Source organism: Gracilinanus agilis, chromosome 1 (assembly GCF_016433145.1).
Source record: "Gracilinanus agilis isolate LMUSP501 chromosome 1, AgileGrace, whole genome shotgun sequence".
In the NCBI taxonomy this organism is placed as follows: Eukaryota; Metazoa; Chordata; class Mammalia; order Didelphimorphia; family Didelphidae; genus Gracilinanus; species Gracilinanus agilis.
This window is the reverse complement of record NC_058130.1, coordinates 78,080,507-78,104,220: the sequence shown is the minus strand read 5'-3', so window position 1 is coordinate 78,104,220 and position 23,714 is coordinate 78,080,507. Positions and strand designations below refer to the sequence as shown.

Below are 23,714 nucleotides of genomic sequence, written 5' to 3'. Positions count from 1 at the left end.
GTGACTGCAGAAAAGTCACTGGTAACTACTATGAATGTCACAGGTTGGCCTCCTACATCTACTTTGACCATGGGCTCATGGGAGTGGTGAAAAAAAAAGCCTGGTCTGTCCTAATCAGAGTTAGTTGGGGAGAGACTCAGAACCTTATTCTTGGGCTCAAGGGAATACTGGCCTCTGTTACCAGGGAAGGCTTTCCAGATTTGGCGTTCATTTTTCCAATGGCCAAATCTCTTACAGAAGATGCACTGGTCACGGCCCAGTTTTGGCTTTTGATCCCTACCTTGGGCTCCCCTGTTTTGAGACAGGTCCCAACTGTAGCTTCCAGGAGCACTACTTGATGCTTTTCACATTTTCAAGCCTCCTTTTCTGCTACTTCATCACAGTTTCAGAACACCTTGTCAGCTATCTTGAGAAGTTGGTTGATTTTCATGCCCACAAAGCCTTCCATCGTCTGAATCTTTTTTCCAAATGTCAGAGGTTGATTGGGAGAGGAAAGTGGCATTAACCAGCCTCTGGTTTTCAGGGCCTCCAGGTCCAACAGGGTATAAAGACAGTAAGCTTCATAAATTCTCTAAAGGAAGTTGCCTGGATCCTACTTCTGGACAATGGTTTGTTCATGTTTGTAGGGTGCCTCCCTCCTTTCCTAATTTCCTAATCCTTCAGAGCAGGGCTTCCCAGTATCTCAAGAGGGCTGCCCACCCGTCCTCATTATTAAAATCCTAGTCAGAGGGAGCAGCTTGGTGGCTCAGTGGATTGACAACCAGTCCTAGAGACAAGAGGTCCTAGGCTTAAATATGGCCTCAGACTCTTCTTGGCTGTGTGACCCTGGGCAAGTCACTTAACCCCCATTGCCTAGCCCTTAGTTTTGATTCTAAGATGTAAGGGAAAAGTAGGAAGAAAGGAAGGAAGGAAGGTAAGAAGGGAAGGAAGGAAAGAAAGGAAGGAAAGAAAGGAAGGAAAGAAAGGAAGGAAAGAAAAATGAAGGAAGGAAGGAAGAAAAGGGAGAGAGAGAAAGGAAGAAAGAAAAGGGAGAGAGAGAGAAAGGAAGAAATCAAAGGGAGAGAGAGAGAGAAAGGAAGGAAGGAAAGAAGGAAAGAAAGAAAGTCCCATTTAGGAAGTGTCTGCAACTGTGTCCCAGGCCCAAGCCTCAGGATTATTATTATGAGCCCATTTCCAAACTTCAACCACAATCCAGCAGCACTCCTTAGTATTGAAAAGGGTAAGGAGGAGCTACCTACAGTCATTCTAGGTGGGCCTGTATGTCTCAAAGATGGATTCTAGGAGATCTATCCTGGCTTGGGGCTTCTCAAGAGTAGGAGGGAGTGGGATGCTTCCAATTCAGCAGGTCAGTGGTAGAAAACAGAACTTAATACAGAATTGGCCTGCCTGGTTGGACAGTCCCATCATCCCCTATCAGGACTGGGCCCTGAGTTTCACAGAGAGGCATCTGGAGGGCAGAGTCACTAGGAGCAATGTGTGTTCCCCACTGGCCCAGGCACCTGGTACAGGAGGAATGTTGCTTATTTTTTAACCACAGGAATGCAAATAAGGGAAACTAAGTCTCCACGCCATAAAGAAATAGGTTTATTGGGAGATGGCCAGTCTCACAATAAAACCGGACTTCTGGTCAAGACCAAAAGACTCCAAGCCTTGTGAGAGGACTTCTTTTATATCCCAAGAATATCACAATTTATGAAATAATCCAAAACAGTGATAAAAATAGAGATGTGGATTGTTTGAAGTAATCAGGAAATACTTCTCACTGGTAGAAGAAGTCACTTGATAAACAAGGGGGAGTGGGGGAGCCTGAACCCTACTTTCTGAGACTAATGATGTCAAGGATGATGTATATTCTAAGATGACCAGGGTAAGGAGGAGGTACCAGGCCCCCAAGCTGGGCAAAAGCCTGATGATGTATTATACAACGGTGAAAGAGTGTCACCAGGCTTCTGACCAAGGCAAAAGCCTATATGCTAATGAAGACCCAGGCCCAAGTTCAAGACTATGAATGCTGAGGGAGCATGATATAGCAAGTTAAAGGCTGTAATAGTTAAAATTAAATTATGAGGCTGCTAGTAGCTTTAATAACTTTATTACACCAAAATAGTGATAGTAAAGGGAGGAAAATGTAGGAAAGAGATAGAGAGTAGCTTAGTTTACTACTCTGTTGCCGCCTTGATAGATTAAAGCTCACCACTGACATGGGTTCCTTCAGGTTCCCAGCTCTAGCTCCAAGACTCTCCCTTCCTGCTGGGTATGACTTCATAAGCAGTTTTCTCTACCCACTAGCTCTCCCTGATCACATCTCAGGAACCAACCACAGTTTCTTAATTTCCTAGGCACCGCCTGGGGGATCAGTTTCCCATCTCTTTGATTTCAACTTCCTTCCTCTAAGGGTTTGTCTATACCTGCCCGTCTCGGTGGTAAAAGACCTTCAGATCTTTGAGAGGTGATAGAACAAAGTGACATTAATAGAGAGAAGTTCTCTTCCCCAAGGCTATGGCTAAAACTGAAGCCCATGTTAACAAAGATTAACTATTTTCATGCAGTTATCTTGCTTTAAAACTTATACAAAAATAATCACAAAAGGCCTACTAAAATCATCACTTATGCTAACATGACTTACCTATCTTAGAATTACAATTTATAATTAATTTAATACTACTGCTAACATTAAAATCAGATCTTCATGTAAGGGGGTAGGGATTTTTCACTCACAGGAGACTGGCCCTGGTGGGATAGATGGCCGAGGGCAGGGGGCTGGTGGTGACAGGGGTGCTGGGCCTGGTGAAATTGAAGGTGGAGGGGTGTCCAAGACTTCTGGCTCCAGGAGCTGGGGGTACAGCAGAGGGGACAGATAGGAGAACAGCAGCAGGGATTCTTCTGGGTCATCTGGGAGTATGGGTGGAGACAGAGGTGGCAGTGGGGGTTCCTCTGGGGTTTCTGAGTAGGAAGAAGCTGCCTTTCTCTCTGAGGGGTAGCTGCAAGGGAACTGGTTTGAAAGGATTTCACCTAGCATTTCTCCCTAAACAGACACAACTCCAGATCATAATATAGAGCCAAGAATAGATATAAGGGAATTGGTCAGGATGCCAGGGGGTACCTGTTACCACCGGTCAGACAGCCCTCACCAATTCCAGGTCTAGGGACCCCTCGAGGGGCCAGCCTACACCAAAAGTTGGCCATTCCAACTCACACAGAGTGTGAAGGCGGCCTGGGGTCATCTTAACCCCATCTTGGTCAGAAAACCCCTGCTTAAAGTTCTGGAGCATACAAGAGAGCACAGTTGGTTTTGAGGAAGTCTCACCCATTGTGAACAATGGTCAGGACAGATCAAGATGGGGAGCCCCATTACCAGGACCACTCACATGCCTTCCTGTTGTGTCCTTCTCAGGCGCTTGAGTCCAACTTAACTAAGAGTGCCCCAGGCATCATTGGGGTTAGCAAACCCACTTTTATGCTACATGTAGGGACCAAGAGTTAGAATGGGACCCACTCAGACCGCGTAGCCCAAGTCGTGGGGCCAAACGAACAAACACTGTTCATCCAGTGCATGTGAAGGAAAAGTGAAAAGGAATTTTGGGACGAGGAAAGAATTCTGGGAGATGAAGTCAAAGGGTTCAAGATTTTTTCAAAACTACACAAAACATAATCAGAAGCAGGAGGAGGCAATGGACCTGGGATTCTAGGCCAGGACACAGTCAGGGGAAATGAGGGGGCGAGGGAGATATATGTGATGGGACAGCAAGTGGCTTGTGTAGTAGTACTAAAGGTGAACTGTGGGCGGAGAGGGAGTGTGGCTCTGAGGCTGTTTTTACAAGCCTTCTTCTTCAGTAGAATCCCAGGTATTTTGTATTGTCTACAGTTACTTTATTTATTTATTTATTTATTTATTTATTTAAACCCTTACCTTCCATCTTAGAGTCAATACAAGGCAGAAGTGTGATAAGGGTAGGCAATGGGTACAGTTACTTTAAATGGGATTTCTATATTTTGCTCTTAGACATTTTTTGAGAATATAAAGAAATGCTGATGATTTATGTGGGTTTATTTTATATCCTGCAATTCTGCTAAAGTTATTAATTGTTTTGATTAGTTTTTTAGTTGATTTTTTTAAGTGTATCATAACACCTGCAAAGAGTGATAGCTGTATTTCCTTATTACCTATTCTAATTCTGTCCACTTCTTCTCTTCTCATATTGCTAGAACTCACATATCTAGTACAATATTGAATAGTAGTGGTGATAATGAGCATCCTTGCTTCATTCCTGATCTCACAGAAAAAGCTTCTGGCTTATCCCCATTATAGATAATATTTACTAATGGTCAATTCATTCTTTTTTTTTTTTTTTGACAGAGAAAGCAATGACACTTAAAGTGTGCTTTATACATCATTGCCAACATAACCACTTGGAACAAATGAAATTCTCTGGAGGCCATATATATATTAAATTTAAGTTAATTTATTAATTGGCCACTCAAGATTTCTAACTAGCCAATGGACTGCCTCATAGTTCAAATAAGATGCTAAAAGAATGTAAACAGCTAGGCAGGAAAGCTACTAAACAGCTAGGCCAGATGAGCAAAGAGAGCAAGACATCCTGGCTTTCATTTCCCTTTACAGCTGATAACTCCTAATCCCTTCTCCAGATTGGCCATCCTAACCTCTTCAGGAATTGCTCACCAGGAAGACAATTTTTCTCCTGCTGGCAGGGACTTGGTTCCTTGTGCATACTTAACTTTACTCTCTCAATAAATTCCTCTAATTTTAAGACATTTTTCTTTAAGATTATTTTCTATGTTAAAAGAGGATTTCTCTACTATTTCTGCTATTCTACACTAATAAAAGACTTTTATTTTTCATTCAATCCATTTATTTTCCACATTTTCAAATATTTACATTATCATTTTATCTTGTGACTTCTTGAACTCACTCATTACCGTCATTATTCCATCTTATACATTATTTTTACTGATTTGATTTACTTTTTCAATTAATCATTTAGCATTTATCAAGTATGTGCCGACCACTGTAAACACTGGGGAAGCAAAGAAGCAAAAGACACTTTCTGCCCTCAAGGAGCTTACAGTCAATTTGGGAATACACCATATAAATAAATATGTACAAAGCAATAGGAAATAACAGTATGAGGACATTAAAAGTAAGCAGGATTAGGGAAAATTTCCAATAAAAGATGGTATTTTAGTTGGGCCTTAAAGGAAATCAGGGAGATCAGTAGATGAAATAGGAAAGGGAAAGAATTCCAGGAATGGAGGACAACCAGAGAAAAGTCCCAGAGCCAAGAAATAAGAGTTTATTTTTAGGGAACAGCCAAGAAATCAGTGTCACAGGATCATGAAGTACATATTTGACAGTAAGGTATAAGAAGCCTGGAAAAAGTAGGAGGGAGCTAGATTATTAAGGACTTCAGATACCAGAATTTATTTTATTTGATCTGTTGAATGCCATCAGAGGGGTTACCTGACCCTGACCCCATGGTTAGAATAGGTTCAAACCAGTTGGAGCCCTTATCTGTTCCTGGACCCTTGCACTATTTACTTTTCCTCACCACTCCCCAAGCCTCCTCAGCTATTTTGTAAAACAATTCAACTTTCTCTCTTTAGGCCTCTCACAAGCACTCCTCCCAGTTGAAGTGTATTTAAAACCTGCTTCTTCTGTCCTTCTGGGGTACTTCAGTACCTCCCAGGCTACATAAATACTGCGCTGCAATTCCCTTGCCTGGATTAAAGACCCTTGTTGCTTCTTTGGTAGCCCTCCTTATTTTAGGTTGACAGATCTGAGGCAATCAGAGCCCCTGGAGTTTATTGAGTGGTGGAGGGAGGAGAATGACATGGTCTGATTGTGCTTTAGGAAAATCGTTTTAGTGGCTGAATAGAGAATGAATTAGAGTGGAGAGATACTTGAGGCAGGCAGACCCACCAGCAGCAGTCCAGGTAGAAGGTATAAATAAGGACTTGTACTTAGAGGTGTGGCAATGTCATTGCAAAGGTGAAATCTGTAGGTCTTGGCAACAGAGTGGATGTGGGAGAGGAGAGAGTGAGGAGGAGAGGACTCCTGGTGGTAAATCTCAAGGATTGGGAAGGGTGGCTCTGACATTCATGTTTAAAGAAGACCAATAACATCACAAGGTTGAGATAAAATAGTGGGTAAGGGATGATGTCTTTATTTGAGCAAGAATTGGATTTCAATGAGGCAAAGTTATCCTGCATCCTGCAGTGGCAGGACAAAAGTCAAAATGCTTGGTGATGGCCCAGCTTTCAGTGGATAACTTGGTGTTTTCGATGTCTGACCAAGCTCTAAGCACTCCATAGCACCTGCTTCAGCCACTTTCATGGACACAGGAAAAATTATTCTCATCCACCCATTCAGCTGACAAAAGTTTTCACATACTCAGCGGGTAGACATCCCCTTAACTCACAGGTGATTTTGAGACCTGTCAGGTTACCCTCATTCTAGGTTAGCCTATCTACCAAGATGGTTCTACTGCAATGTGAACCTTAGCTCTTCTGTAATCTCTCATACTTCCATTTTTTTCTGAATTTCACTAACTTCCATTCTCCTTTCTAGATCAGTGTGACATGAAGGTGTGTCTCTAAGCCAAACCCTACAAGAATATATTCAGTTGTAAGCAGGATTGAATGCCATTTAGGGTAAGCAAGAAAATAAATCTTTAAATGAGTTAAGAAATCATCTCAATTTTTCTCCCGAGCAAATCAAGCATACCTTTTCAAAGCTTATTATATATTGGTACAGAACTTAATAGCTAACAAGATAGCTAGCACTTACATATTACTTTAAGAGTAGCAAACACTTTACAGAGAATATCTCATTTTATCTTCAAAACCTGTTACAGAGACAGGTGATATTATTACCCATCTTTTAGAGATGAGGAAAATGAGGCAGATAAGATTAAAAGATTTGCCTAGGCTTACACAATTAGTATGTATCTGAAGCAAGGTTTTCAGGTCTTCTAGATTCCAAGTCCAAAATTCTGTCCACTGAAACAAATAGATGTTTGGAATATTTTTTATTTATATTTAAACTAACAGTTAAATTGCCCATTTTGATGTATATTTTCTCATGGAATATTAGTAAATAAGCTATAAGTAATTACAATTAAACTAAATTTTAAAAAAAAAGGAAAACACCTTCATGGGTTCTAGTAAAAAAATTATCTCAGAGTATTATTTACTAAGGCTAATTGTCTCCCCTCCCCCCATGAAATTATATTATGATGCTGAAAATTCCATATTTCAGTACTCAATGGTTTATTGTTGCCAAGCAACAAAGTAACTCATTCTTTCTGCAGCCATGTTCTTTAGCTACTTAACTGTCTTTTGGGAACAGTGAAAAGAGGTCAATTTTTTTTCCCCTTTTGAAAGCAATTTAAACTACACTGTGGGTTAGAGGTTTGAACAATTTTTTTTTATTCTAGACAAACTAATTTCTATTTGATGGAAAAGAGTTTTTGATGTTTTTATTTTAATTTGTGATCATTAAAACATTAGAAAAACCAAAATGATATCAGATCATAAATTTGGACAATTCGTTGTCCCTCAGCATCCCATCGATGAAGCAAAAATACCAACGAAGAAAATGGATTACCAAAACTACTGTCGTCTCCTAAGAAAAATGGATATGCCTTTTGTGAGAGGAAATGAGGATAGACACGACTTTGGTAGTTTTGAAGAGAAGAACAGTCAGGCTTTTCTTAAATATCACCCTTATCCTTCTCTTGAGCAGCCAGACTATCATCTATACCATCCTTATCCCCCACCTCCTGGGAAAGACTATCCTTTATTTCCACTTCGAGATGATGTGCCATTGAATGATCCTTGTTCAGGGTTTATTAGTCCAGGAGGAGATGCTGAATTGCTGCCTGGAGTTGGCAGACAGATCCCAAACCTAGTGAATTACTGTGATGTGAAGCCTCAACAGCGAATTCCTATGCCAGCCTATGGACTGCAGACAGACGTTAAGAGGCGAACAATACTATTAGAAGAGTTAAATGAGGACCGAAGGTGGAATTCCAGGAAAGTACCTGATGCTGCCATCAGAGCTAAACTTGGAGGTAAATAAAAAGATATAAAGTTCTTATTTAACTACAGAATGAGAAAAAGATATGTGCATAAAATATTCAGAAATTAAGTAAAATATAGCTCAAAATATTTCACTGTGGACTATAAAATCAGTGATAAAATAGCTGGCTCTATTTTATCAAACATATGTAATTATGTTATTATTAAAAGTGTTCAATATCAAAAGGATATGAGACCACCTATATTATACTTATCACCAAAGAAGAAATTGGTTACTAATTTAAAATACACTTCCTAACTTCTTAATCAATTTGGCCTATTTTTGTCCTATTTCACATAATAATATTGATATAACTTATTACTTAGATCTAGCTATGATGTTGAAATATCAGTGGGATATTACTAGGAGTCAAAGGGGCACGTACAAATATATTTTAACCATACTGGACACAAGTGATTGCCTTATATTTTAAAGTTCCCTTAGGGAAAGAGATTAAGTAATCATTTTTCCTATATAGAATTATAGATAGATAGATACTAGATGTATAGAGAGATAGATTATACATATGTATATTCCTATATACAATCTTTGTTATAAAAATACTTCCCTATATAACTTTCCTACCTAATTTCAGACAATTGGACAATTGCTTTTTAATATCAAGATAGAAGAGTTACACCCAGATTTAAACTATCTTATAGAGCCTTTTTATAGACTTTGATGAAACATTTTTAAACTTGAAGACTTGACTTTTGTAACATCCCCTTAATAAGACCCCTTGTCTCATTAGACATCGTCATCTCCCTGGTACTGATTCTCATCACCTGAAACCTGGACTATTGCAATAACCTACTGGGTGGTCTGTCTGCCTCAAATCTCTCCCCACTCCAGACCATCCTCAGTTTGGCCACCAAAGTGGTTTTCCTAAAACACAGGTCTGTCTATGTCACACTCCCCTCCCTCCCCAATTCCTTAATTCTTTACCATGACTCCCGTCACCTCAAGGATCAAATAAAAAATTGTCAGAATAGCATTCAAACTCCTTTATACCCTTACTTTTCGATCTTACCTTGCACTCCTCATTCTGCCCAGGTACTCCAAAATCCAATGGTATAGTGTTCCTTGCTGTTCCTCATGCATCTCTTCCATACCCTAAATATTTTCACTGGCTGTACCCCATGGCTAGAATTGTTTCCCTCCCTATCTATACCTTCTATCTTCTGTGGCTTCTTTCAAGACCTGGCTAAAATCCTTTTTTCTATAACAAGCCTTTCCCAATCTTCCTTAATACTAGTGCTTTCCCTTCTGTTGATTATGTCCAATGCATCTGATATACATCTTGTTTATATATGATTGTTTTCATTTTTTTCTTCTACATTAGACTATGAACTCCTTGAGCTCAAGGACTGTCTTTTCTCTTGTCTTGTTTTGCTAGCACTAAGCATAGAGTTCCTGGTACAGAATAACCACCTAGTAAATATTTTATTGACTAACAGAACTGTATTTAAGGCACATCTCTTCATTTCAGAGAGGGGGATTACAGATATGGAATATTTCACCTACTGTCAGACACACTTTATGTTGTTCAGTTTTGTTAAATTGTTTTTCTTTCTTTCTCTTTTTTAATCTGTCACCTGAAATATTCTGTCAAATAGAAGAGGGGACAAGATATATTTGGAAATGAAAGTGAAATTTTAAAAGTATTAATAAAAATGATGACAGTAAGATGGAGCAATGAATAGAGAAGTAGGCCTGGAGTCAGCAAGACTTATCTTTCTGAGTTCAAAATTAGCCACTACAATATTACAGACATGAGGTGTTGAAGGTCTGCACTGAAGGGGGTGGCTGTGTAAATAAAGAGAAAGAGACATAGAAGGGAGATATTAGGAGGATAGGAATGACAAGACTTGAAAACAGATTGGATATGCAGTGTGAATGAGAGTGAGAAGAAAAGGAAGACATGTCAAGGTTATGATCTGGGTAACTGAGAAGATGGTAAATCCCTTGACAGTATAGGAAAGTTTGGAAGAGGGGAAAGATTATGAGTTTTGTTCTGGACATGTTGAGTCTGAAATGCCAAGATATATAGTAGGTATATAAGATAGGATATCTAATTCAAGATGTCCAAAAGGCATTTGGGTAGAATCGTCATTTTTATTATGTTAGCTCGTCCTGCCCACGAGCAATCAATGTTTTTCTAATACTTTAGATCTAGTTTTAATTGTTTGGAAAGTGTTTTGTAGTTGTGTTCATTTAATTCCAGTGTTTGTTTTGGTAGATAGATTCCCAAGTATTTTATATTGTCTAGGGTGCTTTTAAATGGTATTTCACTTTCTAACTCTTGCTGCTGTGATGTGTTGAAAATATATAGAAATGCTGATGATTTATGTGCATTTATTTCATATCCTGCAACTTTGCTAAAATTGTTGATTATTTCCACTAGTTTTTTAGTTGATTCTTTAGGATTTTTTTAAGTAGACCATCATATCATCTGCAAAGAGTGAATGTGTGGTCTCCTCACTGCCTATTTTAATACCTTCAATTTCTTTTTCTTCTCTAATTGCTACTGCTAGTGTTTCTAGTACAATGTTAAATAATAGAGGTTATAATGGGCATCCTTGTTTTACTCCTGATCTTATTGGGAATGGTTCTAATTTGTCCCTATTGCAGATGATGCTTCTTGATGGTTTAAGATATATACTGTTTTTTATTTTTAGGAAAGACCCTTCTATTCCTATACTTTCCAGTATTTTCAATAGGAGTGAGTGTTGTATTTTGTCAAAGGCTTTATCAGTATCTATTGAGATAATCATGTGATTTTTGTTTGTTAGCTTGTTGATATGGTCAATTATGTGAATGGTTTTCCTAATATTGAACCATCCTTGCATTCCTGGTATAAGTCCCACCTGATCATAATGAATAACCCTTGTGATCACTTGCTGGAGTCTTTTTGCTAGTATTCTATTTAAGATTTTTGCATCTATGTTCATTAGGGAGATTGGTTTGTAGTTTTCTTTCTCTGTTTTTGCTCTACCTGGCTTTGGGATCAGTACCATATTTATGTCATAAAAGGAATTTGGTAGAACTCCTTCTTTACTTATTATGTCAAATAGTTTGTATAGTATTGGGATTAGTTGTTCTTTGAATGTTTGATAGAATTCACATGTGAATCCATCTGGTCCTGGGGATTTTTCTTAGGGGAGTTCTTTGATGGTTTGTTTTGTTCAATTTCTTTTTCTGACATTGGATTATTTAAGTATTCTATTTCTTCTGCTGTTAATATAAGCAATTTATATTTTTGTAAATATTCATCCATACCACTGAGATCATTGCTATATAATTGGGCAAATTATTTCTGAATGATTGCCTTAATTTTCTTTTCATTAGAGGTGAGGTCTCCCTTTTCATCTTTGATATTTTTAATTTTGTTTTCTTCTTTCCTTTTTTTATTAGATTGACCAGAACTTTGTCAGTTTTATTTGTTTTTTTTTCAAAGTACCAGCTTCTGGTCTTATTTATTAATTCAATAGTTCTTTTACTTTGATTTTATTATTTTCTCCTTTAATTTTTATGATCTCTAATTTAGTTTTCATCTGGGGATTTTAAATTTGTTTGCTTTCTAGTTTTTTTTATTTGCAGGCCCAATTTATTGATCTTTTCCCTCCCTGATTTGTTAGTATATGCACTCAAATATATAAATTTCCCACTGAGTACTGCTTTGGCTGTATCCCACAGATTTTGGTAGGATGTCTCATCCTTATCATTTTCTCTTCTATGAAATTGTTAATTGTTTCTATGATTTGGATGTGTATTCAGCTGTATATACATTTCTGGGAATCATCTTGACAGAGATAATAATCGAATTCATGATTGATAATAAGATCACTGATTGAGATAGCTGAAAGAGAGCATGGAATAGGATTATAAAGTTTTTGGGGAGATCAATGGGTAGGTTCTTGAAGGACAAACAAAATTTTAAGGCAGTTAAGGAAGAGAAGCCGATATTAAGAGAACCAGGAGAGAGAGCAATTTCATGAAAATCTAGAGAGGAAAGAATATCCAGAAAATGAGGGTGGTCATCTGTTTCAAAGGCTAGAGAAATCAAAAGGATAAAGATTGAGAAAATGTCATTAGATTTGGCAATTAAGACATCATTTGAAACTTTGGAGAGAGCAGTTTCAGTTGAATGCTGAGATCAGAAGACACATTGCAGAGGTTTTAGAAACAAGTGAACAGAGAAGAAGTAGAGAAAGGTAATAGAGGTGACTTTCTCGAAGAGTTTAGCCAAAATAGAGAGAAGAGATTTAAGATAATAGCTAGTAAGGATAATGATAATCAAGTGATGATTTTTAGAGTATGGTGGAGATAAGGGCATATCTCCAGGCAGTAAGGAAGGAAATAGCGAACAAGGAAAAATCAAAGATTAGAGACTGAGAATAATCTGGAGAAAGGGGGTAGGCACTCTCCTGGGGAAAATGGGAGAAGATTAGATCAAGGGGATACGAAAAGGAATTTGCTTTGCCAAAGAAATGGAGACATTTCTTTTTGTGGGACAAGGTAAAGGAGACAATGAAGAAAAAAGTATGATGTAAAATGAAGAGAAAGGGAGGAGAAACTTTTGGCTAATGACTTCCATTTTGTCTATGAAATAAGATCCTCCACTAAAGATTTTGGGATGCTTGAGGAGGAATTGACCTTCTGTGGTTGATCCATTTTACTCATCCAAATGTCTTGTCTTCTTTTTCAATATGTTGAAAATGAAAATGTTTTCTACAATAGCACATGTATAACCAGTATCAGATCACTTATTCTCATAGCAATGGGGAAGAGGAGGAAATGAGGAAAAGAATTTAGAACTCAAAGTGTTGGGGAAAAAATGCCAAAAAATTGTTTTTATCTGATTTAAGGAAATAATAAAACATTATTGGAGGATTTTTAAAAAATAGGGTCTCTACATAGGATCTAACCTATGTAATAAAGACTTCCTTCTAGGTTTTTTTAAATTTTAAAAGTACCAGGATACTACTACAAGGAGGTTTTAGGCTGCCCTTCTGTTATCCTATTATCCTCAACTGTACTGCATGATCAGCTTACATCTTTTTTCAATTCATATATTTCTTCAATGATATTCCTTGTACCAATTCTTTAATATGTTTGATCATTTGAAATATTCTTTAGCTTACTTGCACACCCTTTGCCATGCTTCTGCCTTGTCCTTTTGGACACTATATGCTCTGAAATTGTGTTGTTGTGATATATGGCTATAGAGTACTGAGCAAATGGATTGGAATTATGAGATTTTCTTTTGAAAATATAGGCCTTTTTATTGTAGAGGAGCTTAAGATCATTGAAAGCACTGCATAATTTCCCATATATAACTTATCCATTCTGATCCTCTTGTTCTCTTCTGAAACCAACTCATCTTTCATCTATATTGCCCCTCCAGTATACTAACTTAATGAACTGGCCTCTCAATTGCATAAACTGAACAACAGATATTTTTCATTCATTTTTATTTTTCTGTATGAATTGCTTGCTCAAACTAATTTTTAAATAATCATGGACCTTATTGAGAAAGTTCTTTTATTTGATGGAATCAGCACAATTTCATCTACAAATAAAAGCATGTAGACCTTATCATTTAGAGACTGCATTTATTCCTCATTTGGCATTAGTAATCACAGGACCATTGAGTAGAATCATCCTTCTCCTTGTCTATGAGTCTTAAATTATCTTAAAATTTGCATGGGACTCTACTTGTTGAAGAAACCTTAACATAAAACCTTGCTCTATCAAATCTTGAGCTTTAAAAAAAAACAAGTCATAAGCAAAAAGGGACTTTTATTCTCTGCACTTTTGAGTCATTGTGTAAAGATGTGTGATCTGCTGTAGAATATCATTTGTGAAAGTTTACCAGTTCCCTTTTCATATTTTCTTTGAAGATACCCTTAATAATTATGCTAAACATCCTGATAAAAATTTTTTAAAGTCAGAAAGTTGATAGAGAGAACAATAAATTTTGATATTCTCTTGATTAATATGTATTATTTTAAAGGTTAGGCAACTCATGTTCAGAGAAGTTAGGTGCCTCCATTAGTCACATTTCTAATAAGTGTTGGTGATGGAACTCTAAGCTTGGTGTCTCAGACTAAGCAGCACTCAGTACACTCCACCTCACTACCTCCAAACTGATTTAAATACTACTCTGAATTTTAAGCTCTTCTATAAAAATGGGGAACGATATCATACTTCTTATCTCCCATATAGCAAAGTGTTTTATATATTTGTTCATTGTTTGATCATGTCTAATTCTTCATGACCCCCTTTGGGGTTTTCTTGACAAAGATACTAAAGTGGTTTGCCATTTTTTCTCCAGCTCTTTTTAAAGAAGAGGAAATTGAGGCAAACATGGTTAAATGACTTGTCACACAGATTTAACTCAGATCTTCCTGACTCTAGGCCTTGTACTCTATCTACTGAGCCACTTAATTGCCTATTATGTGGTAACACATAAAATATAGTTGTTGAATAAATAAATCCCTCAGAATCTAGGATCATATCTAAGAACAATCCTGTATGAGTAATTGGGGTTTATTCATAGAGTAGAAGAGTGACACATACTGTTTACAAATGGATTCAATATTATATATTTAACAAAGTATAATAATGTTGAAACTTAATATAACAAACATAAACATAGTTCAGGTAGCTATTGGGATACTTTGCAACTTTTAATCAATGATAAAAAAAAAACAACAAAAACATTTATTAAGTTCTTACTTTTGCCAAGAACTGGGGATACAAAAAAAGGCAAAAGACAGTCCCTGTCCTTAAGGAATTCACATCTAATGGGAGAGACAACATACAAACAAATATATACAAGACAAACTATGTACAGAATAAATAGGGAAAAAATAAGAGGAAAAGCACTAGTGTTAAGAAGGATTGGGGAAAACTTCTAGTACAAGATGGGATTTTATTTGGGACTTAAAGGAAGTCAAGGAGGTCAGGAGATGGAGTAGTGAAGGAAGAACATTCACTATTTCAATTCCAAGGATGAGGGACAACCAGAGAAAATTATCAGAGCCAAGAGGTAGCATTTCATGTTCTGGGAGAAGATAGGAGGCTGTGTCCTGGATCCAAGAGTAGTGATGGAAGTAAGGTATAAAAAGATAGGTAAGTCAGGAGGAAGCTAGGTTATAAAGGTCTTGGAATAATGGACAATTCTGTATTTGATCTTGAAAGCAATATCCACTGGAGATTATTGAGTAGGGGAGTGATATATCAGAGCTGTACTTTTGGATAATCATTTTAGTATTTGAATGGAGGATAGATTGGAATGAGAAGAGAATTGAGGCAGGTAGACTCAGAGCAAGCTCTATTAAAATAGTCCAGGCATTGTTGAGGTGTTGAGGGACAACATTAAAGTGGTGCCAGTGTCAGAAGAGAGAAGGTGGCATATAAAAATATTTCAGCAGGCTTTGAGCAGATTGGAAATGGGGGTGAGTGAGTCAGAATGACCTATAGGTTGTGAGCAAGAGGGACTAGAAGAATGATATTGTAGACACCCATATATTTTTACATTCTATACTTATTTTAAATTGCATTTCTTTTCTATCTCAAATTTCTCAAAATAACAATAGTTTTTTTTATTTGCTTGTTTTTACTTTTTCTTGCCTCTCAGCTGGATCTTGCAGGGGCAACACTATAGGAAATGTGTGAAATACTTCCTTTATCCCAGATCTTATTGGAAACAACTCCTTATATATATTGTTGACTTTTGGTTTTAGATATACACAATTTCATGTTAAGGAAAGGTCAAAATTATTGTTTATTGAGAAAATTGAGAATTCTGGAGAGTCAACTGAAAGTTAATTCAACAGTACAAAAGAGATGTAGGATATAAAATAAAGCCGCCAAAATCGGCACTACTATATGTTGCCAATAAAGGTAAACAGAAAGAGATAGAAAAAGAAATGTAATTTAAAATAAGTGTAGAATATAAAAATATGGGGGGGTCTACCTATTACTTCTCCCAGAAGAATATATGAATATTCACACAATATCTGAATACACAACTACAAAACCCTTTATAGAAATAAAAACAGACCTAAATAATTGGAGAAATTTCAATGGCTCACCAGTGCAAATTGATTGCCTTCTCAAGGAGGAGAGAGGGCAAGTCAGGAGGAAGAGAATTTGGAATTCAAAATAATTTTAATGATTGTTAAAAACTTTTTTACATATGATTGTAAAATATTTAACAAAGTAAATAAAAACATTATAAAAATTAATCCATAAATTCATTTACTTATTTAATTCCAAACTTATAGAACTACCAAAGGTTGCTTTATAGAAGTAGAAAAAATAGTAATGAAATTTATTTAGAAAAAAAAAAATTGGTTAAGAATCTCAAGGGAAATAATGAATGAAAGCGAGAAGGTGGCCTAGTAGTAGTACTAGATCTCAAATGATACTATATATCAGTAATACTATACCATAAATCAGTAACCAACAAAATAATTTGGTAACTATTTAGAGATTGGTCAATTGACAGAATTGATTAGGTACATATACAGAAGCAAATTAATTCAGTGCTTGATAAACCTCATGTTTGATAAAACCCCAAACCCTGATTTTGAGATAAGAACTTACTATTAGATAAAAACGGATAGAAATACTGGACAGAAGTCCAAAACTGAATTAAATTCCATATGGATAGACAATTGGTCACATAATTGACAAATTAGAAGATTAGGGTAGAAATTTGCCTTCACATCTATGATAAAGGGAAGAAAAGAGTTCATGACCAAATAAGGGGTAGTAAAACAGAGAAGATAAAATGGACAATTTTAATTACATAAAATTAAAAAGGTTGTTCACAAACCAAATCTAATGAAACTAAGATTAGAAGGGAAATAGGTAATTAGGGAAAAATAATATTTGTTACCTTCTATGATAAAGGCCTTAATTAAAACTTCTATGAATAAGAATCATTTGTCACTTGCTACATGGTCAATTGATATAAATCAGCAGTTCTCAGGGAAGACATCCAATCTATGAATAGCCACATGGGAAAGAATTTTCCTAATCATTAATAATTAGTGAAATTTAAATAAAAAAAATTGTGAGATACTATCTACATCAGTCAATTTTGCTAGTTCAGTTTTTGAGTTTTTTAAGGAAAATGTCAAATTTTGCAAAGGCTATGGAAAATAAGACACACATGCACTGTTTGTAAAGTTATGAATTGCCATTCTAGAAAGTAATTTGGAACTATGTTCCAAAAGTTATTAAATTACATATAACTTTTGCATAGTGTTATCATCAGTAAGCCTATAAGATCAAAGAAAGAGGAAACAGTCCAATAGCTACAAAATATTTAAAAAGGAGCTCTTTTTGTAGTGGAAAATAACTGTTAATCAAAGAAGAAACTCCTTAATGTGTTTATTTTGAAAACAGTGCCTAGAACATAGTAGATCTGTGAAGATAGAATTAATTCTCTCCTTGTTTATTTTTAGCTAACCAAATCAAGAACTTAAAGTATCCCTACATACCATTAAGTATGTGAGTTCATAAGTTACTTAGTAGAGTAAGCTCACACCTCCAAAGAACATTGCCTACCCCCAGACCCTCCTTTGGGCAGGGCTAGACAAATTGAAAGACTGCCATTTATTTTCTTGATGAAGGGGGAGTGACAGAAAGTATCCTGGAAAAAGAAACATAAAAGAAGAGACCAGAATGGTCTAGCATTCATTCCCTTCCTGGTGTTTGGAGAGATTGGTTCTGGAGATTCCATTCCTGGCTTTTGGGAGACTATATTCCTGAATCCTGCTTGCTGGGTGAGTGGCTGCGATTCCTGCCTTTGCTTTGAAGGAGGCTGCATTGGTGGAACCCTGGCCGAAGACACCACCAAGACCTCTGGCTGAGGATTACTGGGAAATCCATGTTGAGACAGTCTAGGGGAAGTCCCTGCTGGGGCTGAGCAGAACTTCGTGAAAGAAAGACTGCTGGCTTGTTAGGAATTTACATTTTACATTTTCACACTTTCCACCTCTTTGTAAATAAAGCTTCTACAAGTCATTTTGACAAGCTATGCTATTTTAAAATCAGCGAACACAATATTTCTTTATAACTCTCATTTAGCATAAAATTAAATTTAAACTCATATAGATACATATTAAAATATTTATTGTATATGTATTATCGTATATATGAAAGTAATAGAATACTATTGTATTGTAAGAAATGAAGAAAGAGATAGTTTTTGAGAAACCTAGCTTAGATTTATATAAAATGATACAGAGGGAAGTTAACAGGACCAGGATAACAATTTATTATAACATCAACATTTTACAAATGAATAATTTTGAATGACTTAAGAACCCCAAAATATGCATTGATCAACCATAATTCCAGATCACTGATGATAATGTTACATTTCTCCTTGCAAAAAGATGATGAATCAATATGTGGAATGAGACATTTTTTGAACATGCTCAATAGAGGAGTTTAATTTGCTTGATTATACTGTTACAATAATTTTATTTTGTTTTTGTTTTCTTTCTTTTTCAGTGGGAGTGGAAAGTTAGAAGCGAGAAAGAAAAATATATGCTTGAAAATTAAAAAAAAATAATTTAAAAAATAAAGAGTAGACTCATATGATTAGAAAAACGATTCATTAACTATTTTCAGCCAAACAATAAATATTAAGTATTAATATAAGTTCCAGGCAATATTAAGCATTGAAGACGTTGAGAAAGGTAAATTTGTATTTATCAATTAATTGGGAAGAAAAAGTAAAGAAGGATCAAGATATGAGCAATAATGATGAAACACAGGTTGCTTTTTACTTGCAAGAAAGAGAGCAAAAGGAAATCCAGGAGAAATCATAGTTAATCTGGACAATTTTGAAAGTAGTACATGGAAATTTTGTAAAAGTTATGTAGGGGGCAGCTAGTTGGCCCAGTGAATTGAAAGCCAGACCTATAGACAGGAGATCCTGGGTTCAAATGTGGCCTCAGACACTTCCTTGCAGAGTGACCTTAGACAAATCATTTAAACTTTCATTGCCTAGCCTGGTGGTGGCAAACCTATGACACGTGTGTCAGCTCTGACACGCAGAGCCATTTTCAATGTGGCCACATACAGAGAAGTATGGGGCCACATGCCAAGGATGAAACATTTGCTGTAGTGTAGTGTAGACACTCTGTGCACTATAGATGACAATTCTACTTATATTAATTTACCTATTTTGGTTTATTAATTACAGTTAGATATTACAATTATATATTTTTGTTATTTAACAAAAAGTACAGTTTAGTAGTAGGTTGCCAAGATTTCCTACATTAAAAAATACTCACCATTTATAGACAACCTTATTCTAGAAATCTCTCTTTTGGTTATTTCTGATTTCACAAGTATATGGCTTATTTGAACACAGTGGTTTACAGTTCCCATTAGACTGTGAATATTTTGAAAACAGGAACTATCTTTTATTTTATTTTGTATCCTCAGTGCTTAGTGCTATGCTTAGCACATAGTAGGCACTTAAATGTTTTGGGGGCTTTTTTTTGACTGACTAACTAGCCAAAAACTTAATTATGAGAAGGTCTTTCCAACTTAAGTGATACTGGTAGTCCATTCATCATAGTTATATAGTCTGTCATTGGGTAGAATTGTATTGCTGGAAAGGATCTCTGATATTTAGCTAACTCCTACCTAAATCATATATTCTGTCTACAATATCCCTAACAAGTAGTCATCTAACTTTGAAGTTTAGTTGAAGACCTACATTGACAAAAAATTGACGAATAAGCCCATTGTATTTTTAGACAGCTTTAATTACTGGACTATTTTCTTTATATATTCCTTGTAATGAATCAAATTCTTCCTTCTATATTTTCTACTAGTCAGTTTCTGGAATCCATGATCATAATAACTCAATTTTTCAAAATAATTTTAAAATTAAGTGAGTTTTTCTCTAAATTGTTCCCACATTCTTCTCCTTAGAGGCAAAAAAACCTATTTTCCCACATTAAAATTTCTACTCATGACTTCCAGAATATAAATACAAAATGCAGCATCAACTTCTAACCTTGATCTGTTAACTGAGTGATTCATTGGCAAACCTTTGAACAGAATGTAAATGTTAACAGAATCAGAAACTACCCCATCCTAAAATTAATAGGAGGAGGGAGTTTCATTCTTGTCAGGAAAACAAGATTATAACAGGCTTTGGATTGCTGTGGTGGATTAAAATTTGTCATCAAGGCAAGGGCTGATAGCAGTGCAATTACTGTATGTTGTATCTACCAGAGGACACCAACAACCATCTGAGAACAGATCTTGTGGAAGATTAAGTGTATTAGCAGTGGCAGCTGCCAGATGTAAAAATAGGAAATTAAAATGTACAATAATAGAGGAGAGTGATCTGAAGCTAATTAACTGTTAAACAAACTCATATTCTACTAATCAAAAAGTAATATGTAGCTGCTCAAATTTATGTAAATCATAACTCAGACCACCTACATACAGAGCTCTTCCAGCTGTCACTTGTCTTTGACTTCAGAGATACGGATCATTAACCAGGGGACTTAAGACATAATTCCAGATTAATATCTTTGAAGTATATTTTTTCAATCTTGTGAGCAAATATCTTTAATTAGAAAGAAAAACATAAATAAAAATAAGATATGTTTAAGACAATTATATTCAAGATTTTAGAGTTTTAAGGTACCTTCTTATTCAACTATCTTATTTTAGAAATGTTTGTAGATGAAATCATTCATAAGTAGAGCATTAATAGCATTTATGTTCAATAATTACTGCCAGTGAAAACTGAGGTTCATAAAAGTTAGGTGACTATCCTCTAGTCTCACAGATAATTGAAAGAATAAATAAAAGATTATCATTGCTATTATTCCAAAGTGAGTGATTGATTCAAATTGTTTGGGGTAGGGAGGGTGGGGAAATCTAGCAAATCAAAACAAAATATACATACTACATGATTGACCTTATAAAAAGTCTAATGGGTTATAACAAAAAAACCTGGTCCAACATTCAAAAAGCTTGCCATTTAATTGAAATAATAAGACATGAACTTGCAAAATGCTAAATAAAAAAAGAAAATACAACACAATTTAGTATAATCCAAGAAGTAATCAATCAATAAGCACTTATGAAGCATTTACTAGGAAGAAACAGTCTGTGCCCTTACATTCCATTTGGAGAGAAAGGATATATATAAATGAATACCTACAAGATAAACATAGGGTAGATGAAGGGTAACCATAGAGGAAAGGCCTCCTGAGGAATGTGATATTTGACCTAATTCTTTAAGATAGAGATTCTGAAAGTTAAAGGTTAAAAATTGTAGGATTTAAATTAATGTCCAACACTCCAAGTATGATATTTTATAAAGTTTATTAATAATCACTTGAAGTAAAAGAATAAAAAGGTAATTATCTAACAAAATATAAGGCCACGTGAATAGATTCTCCCACCACTCACCTCACGCCACCTCCACCAAACTGATCAGATCAAGAGCATGAGAGGTAGGGCTACATTAAATTTATAACCTCCCTACATCAGCACGTAACATAAGGAGAATAGGGTGCTGGGAATCATAGTTTTTAGGATAACAGATTCTAATTACACAATCGCCCCTGTGATTCCCATGGAAAAGGAGTGTGTAGAAATCTCCCAGATTTACATGCCTAGTTTTCCCATGGAAACAGTACACATAACCAACTTACATCTCTAAAGATCTATAACTAGAGGTACATGCAATATTGCACTTTCTAAGGGGAAATTACAATAATTTGGGGACAAGAGAGAAATAAAAGAGAAAGAGAACAAAACCAATGATTACTAGGCTTATTGAAAAAAAGCCAATTGGCGGCAATCCCCTTTGGCATAAGAGTATACATTCAAAATAAATGCGTTCAACCCCCTACAGTTCAATTCACACCAAAGTTCATTTTGAATCTTTTGGAGCAGTGTATGGTTTCTGTAGGCTTCTTTATGGTGCCTTCTCCAAAGAGTTCACTTTCTTGATTCGGGGAGGTAACAAGTTTCTTATCCTAAAATTACTCTCAAACAAGAAAAAATTTTATAAATCTAGAATTTTATGACAATAATACAATCCCCCCTGAGGAGGATGTTGACCAACACATGGAGCTAAGTTATGAGATATGTGAATCAATTGTAAAAAAGGAAGTAAAAAACATAAGGAAAACCAAATAGAAGAAAAAAATTAATAATATATAAAAATTCTGAGTAAGCAAGAATAAGCCCATAACAGGACCTAGAATCAGGGCCTAAAAAAGTGATTTATGTCCTACCCACATGCCTAGAGAACCATTGCAGCAATATGCACTCATCCAATTAGCAGCCAGGACTACAGAAAATTACCACACTCATGAGAGACATAAAAAGGACTAGATTTTTGCAGTAAATGGGAAATATCCTTCCCTTGTCTGATTTTATCTTCACTCTCAGGGATAGGGGAGCCAGAATTTTAGCTAAGCCAAGTTACTTTATCTGAAACTGGCACAGGAAAATCCTGCATCTGATGTTGTCAAACAGCCACTTCTTCAAACCCCAAAACAAGTCCTCTGTCTTGGCAAGATTATCTTCAATCCCACCAGGATTGGTTGGTCTCCTTTGGCCTTGTGCTTCTTGGCACTGTATAATGGCTCTTTTGTGGTCACTTCTCCTGGAATCAGACAGAATACTTAATCAAAGTCCCATAATATATAACAATTAATGGCAGGTTTCCATAGTCTAAAGCTTTGGGGGTATGCATTAACATTAGAGCTAATGGATATTATAAACTTATATTAGGGCAAAATATAAAAATATTAATGCTGGTAAAATATGCTTTAAGTAAAATAAAAAATGGGAGAAAAAAGAAATCTCGAATACTCTATTGCACATACAAGGAAAAACAATAATAAAATTTAAAAAATCAAAGTTTATAGTTCACAATCAGTGACACACTGTGTTTGTCCAGGAGAGGTGCATTACAAAGGTTTCTTACCCAAAAATGAGATCCTTTCCCTTTTTAACTTGGCCATAATCACAGTGTGAATGCAAATGATTTTCACTAAGTAACGGCTTTATAAAACAGTAGTATAACAGGTAATGGACATTCAATGAAGTACCAAATCCCCAAATCACAAAAACCCATATAATGACAATAGCAAACAAACCCACTATCATAAAGGATTCACATGAGTTGCTGTGTGACATTTAAAACAAAGCAAAAAACAAAAAAACTTTGAAGCTCATGGATACTTGTTAAAAGTTTTCTAGATCTAGCCAATCTTTCAGCCTTCCCAACCTCCCAGATGAGATTTTTGTCTTTTTGTATCACATTGAAGGTCCTATATTGAATTGTTTCTAACTTTAGTTGCTTACATGGAAGCTAGGAATCCTTTTCTTTTTTTAATGTGGAGACTTACATTGTAATAGGCATAATGTCCATGACCTTCAGCTAAGGCTTTTCCTAGCCTGCTTACACATCTACTTTTAAACTTATGACTATTACAATATGCAAGCCAAATTCTGTTATTTTGCAGTGACTCCTGGATGGCAAAAATGCCAAATTTGGATGTTCCAAGGAGGAAACCTAAGCTGAGGCCACAAG

At 35.8% G+C, this 23,714-nt stretch overlaps 1 protein-coding gene across 1 annotated transcript in view; it reads left to right on the top strand.

Moving 5' to 3' along the window:
* Positions 1-7,540: 7,540 nt before the first annotated feature.
* SPATA48 (spermatogenesis associated 48) overlaps positions 7,541-23,714 on the top strand; it is a 74,982-nt gene continuing 58,808 nt past the window's right edge. The window contains exon 1 of the mRNA XM_044656897.1: positions 7,541-8,093. Within this exon, the coding sequence (XP_044512832.1) occupies positions 7,541-8,093 (553 nt within the window). The remainder of the gene's footprint in view (positions 8,094-23,714) is intronic.